This window comes from Bison bison, unplaced genomic scaffold (assembly GCF_000754665.1).
Source record: "Bison bison bison isolate TAMUID 2011002044 unplaced genomic scaffold, Bison_UMD1.0 scf7180017864526, whole genome shotgun sequence".
Lineage (NCBI taxonomy): Eukaryota > Metazoa > Chordata > Mammalia > Artiodactyla > Bovidae > Bison > Bison bison.
In genome coordinates this window covers 346376-348471 of record NW_011495077.1, presented here as the reverse complement: position 1 = coordinate 348471, position 2096 = coordinate 346376, and the positions used below count along the sequence as shown (strand labels likewise).

Below are 2096 nucleotides of genomic sequence, written 5' to 3'. Positions count from 1 at the left end.
GCAACTGCCATCAATGTTTGGTGCTCCTTGGCTTTCAGACACATCACTCCAGTCTCTGCCTTGTCTTAACATAAAAAGTTATTTTTCTCATGTTTGTTATTCAGTTCAGTTCAATTGCTTAGTCGTGTCCGACTCTTTGCGACCCCATGAATCGCAGCACGCCAGGCCTCCCTGTCCATCACCAACTCCTGGAATTCACTCAGACTCATGTCCATCGAGTCAGTGATGCCATTCGGCCATCTAATCCTCTGTTGTCCCCTTCTCCTCCTGCCCCCAATCCCCCCAAGCATCAGAGTCTTTTCCAGTGAGTCAACTTTTCTCATGAGGTGGCCAAAGTACTGGAGTTTCAGCTTCAGCATCATTCCCTCCAAAGAAATCTCAGGGCTGATCTCCTTCAGAATGGACTGGTTGGATCTCCTTGCAGTCCAAGGAACTCTCAAGAGTCTTCTCCAACACCACAGTTCAAAAGGATACCAGGACTCAAAAACCTGAACACAGACTTTAAAAACATTACATTTAATTCCCTTTTCACTTTGAAGGAACACACACGTGCAGTTAACCAAAAAACTGAGTCATCTCTTTCTATTTGTTGATCATCATATATTTTTCCAAGCATGTTCCATCACAGAAATTTATATGTAGCTTACATTTTATCTGTCAGGTGCACTAGATTGTTTTAACAGGACACTGAATATTGGCATCTACATCAGTTATGACAATGGCTCCATATTAGAGCTTTGTATCCATGAGAGATTTCTGGGAAGAAGAAGGGCAAAAAAAAAAAAAGTGAAATGACAGTCCTGAAGGATCTGATCTTCAGAGGGAAAAATGCTGAATTATGAATCTTGAAACCCAAAGAGGTAACAAGGGTACTTGGATGGTGTAGTACTGTGGAGGGCTGGGGCTGAGGCAGCTGCAGTTTGGGTACAGGCTGCAGGCTGCCTGGGAGCACTGTGCCTCCACCGCACAGAGGTAGGTGGCTGCATCTTCCAGCTGGGAGGCTGTGATGTGTAGGGTACTATACCGCTCCTTAGAATTCACTGTGGAACTCATCCTTTCATTCTTCTTCATCCCTGAAGCTATGAAAAACAGCCTGGTGAGGCTGCCTCTGGGATTCTGCTGGAACCACTGCACACTGTTCACCGTGTCAGAAAAATTGCACCTCAGAGTAGAGTTGGCTCCCTCCTGCAGGCTCAAGACTGAAGGATTCTGCTCCACCTTTACTCCCCTCACCCCTGCTTGGAAAGAGAGAGAAGCAAACACATATGATGTCATGGATGGGGTTTCCAGACCAGGAAAGTATCTCAGGAAACACCTGAAGATGTAGGACCATCTAGGAGCTCCAGGTCAGCTTGCCTCCCCTCCCTCCCACTGACAGCTGTGGACACTCCCCAGTTCCCTATCTGGGATGACCCCAACTCACAGCAAATCTGGACCCACAGAAACCCCAGCAGGGCTCCCCATTTTCTCTTCATGATCCCTTGCCCATTTACTGAGGTGCCTTCGCCTCTACTCTGAAGAATATAGAGTCTTGGGGCCAGAGAAATTTTGTTCTTACTGTCAGTATGTTCCACCAGAATCACTGAGTACCAATCACATCTGAGGTGAGTCAACTCACATAACAGGAAACTCCACCCACCATGGCCTAGTGAGACTGCAGTAAGGTCAGCAATTTCTCCAAAATTGAGGTTTTGGGGGACAGAGCAGAGAGGTAAAAGAAATATTTCCAATATGTGAAGTCATAAAGATTTTTTTTTTCTTAAAAGACTATATGTAAGAGAAGATTGTGGGATAGTGTGTGAGGAAAGGTAGATGGTATTTCTAGAAGAATTGTGTCAGGATGGATTATGCAGAACCTTGAGGAATTATAGGGAAGGATGATCCATTTTTCAAAGTGCACAGTTTGGCAGAGACTTTGATAATTCTGTTATGTGAAAATTCTGAACAAAGAAAACGATCTGATACATGCATTGTTTATTGCAAAAGTAAATACAATTTCTTGAAATCATTTAGAAACCGAGATATATATTTGGCCTCTGCACAGAAATGATCCTAATAAGAATTTGGTTGTTGAAAAACAGGACATGCATATAATG

At 44.0% G+C, this 2096-nt stretch overlaps 1 gene segment (V, D, J or C); it reads right to left on the bottom strand.

The window, feature by feature from the left end:
• Nucleotides 1-816: 816 nt before the first annotated feature.
• Nucleotides 817-1555, bottom strand: LOC104982082. The segment is given in 2 exon segments: nt 817-1235; nt 1424-1555. Coding segments are annotated over 2 exon segments (471 nt in total).
• Nucleotides 1556-2096: the final 541 nt, after the last annotated feature.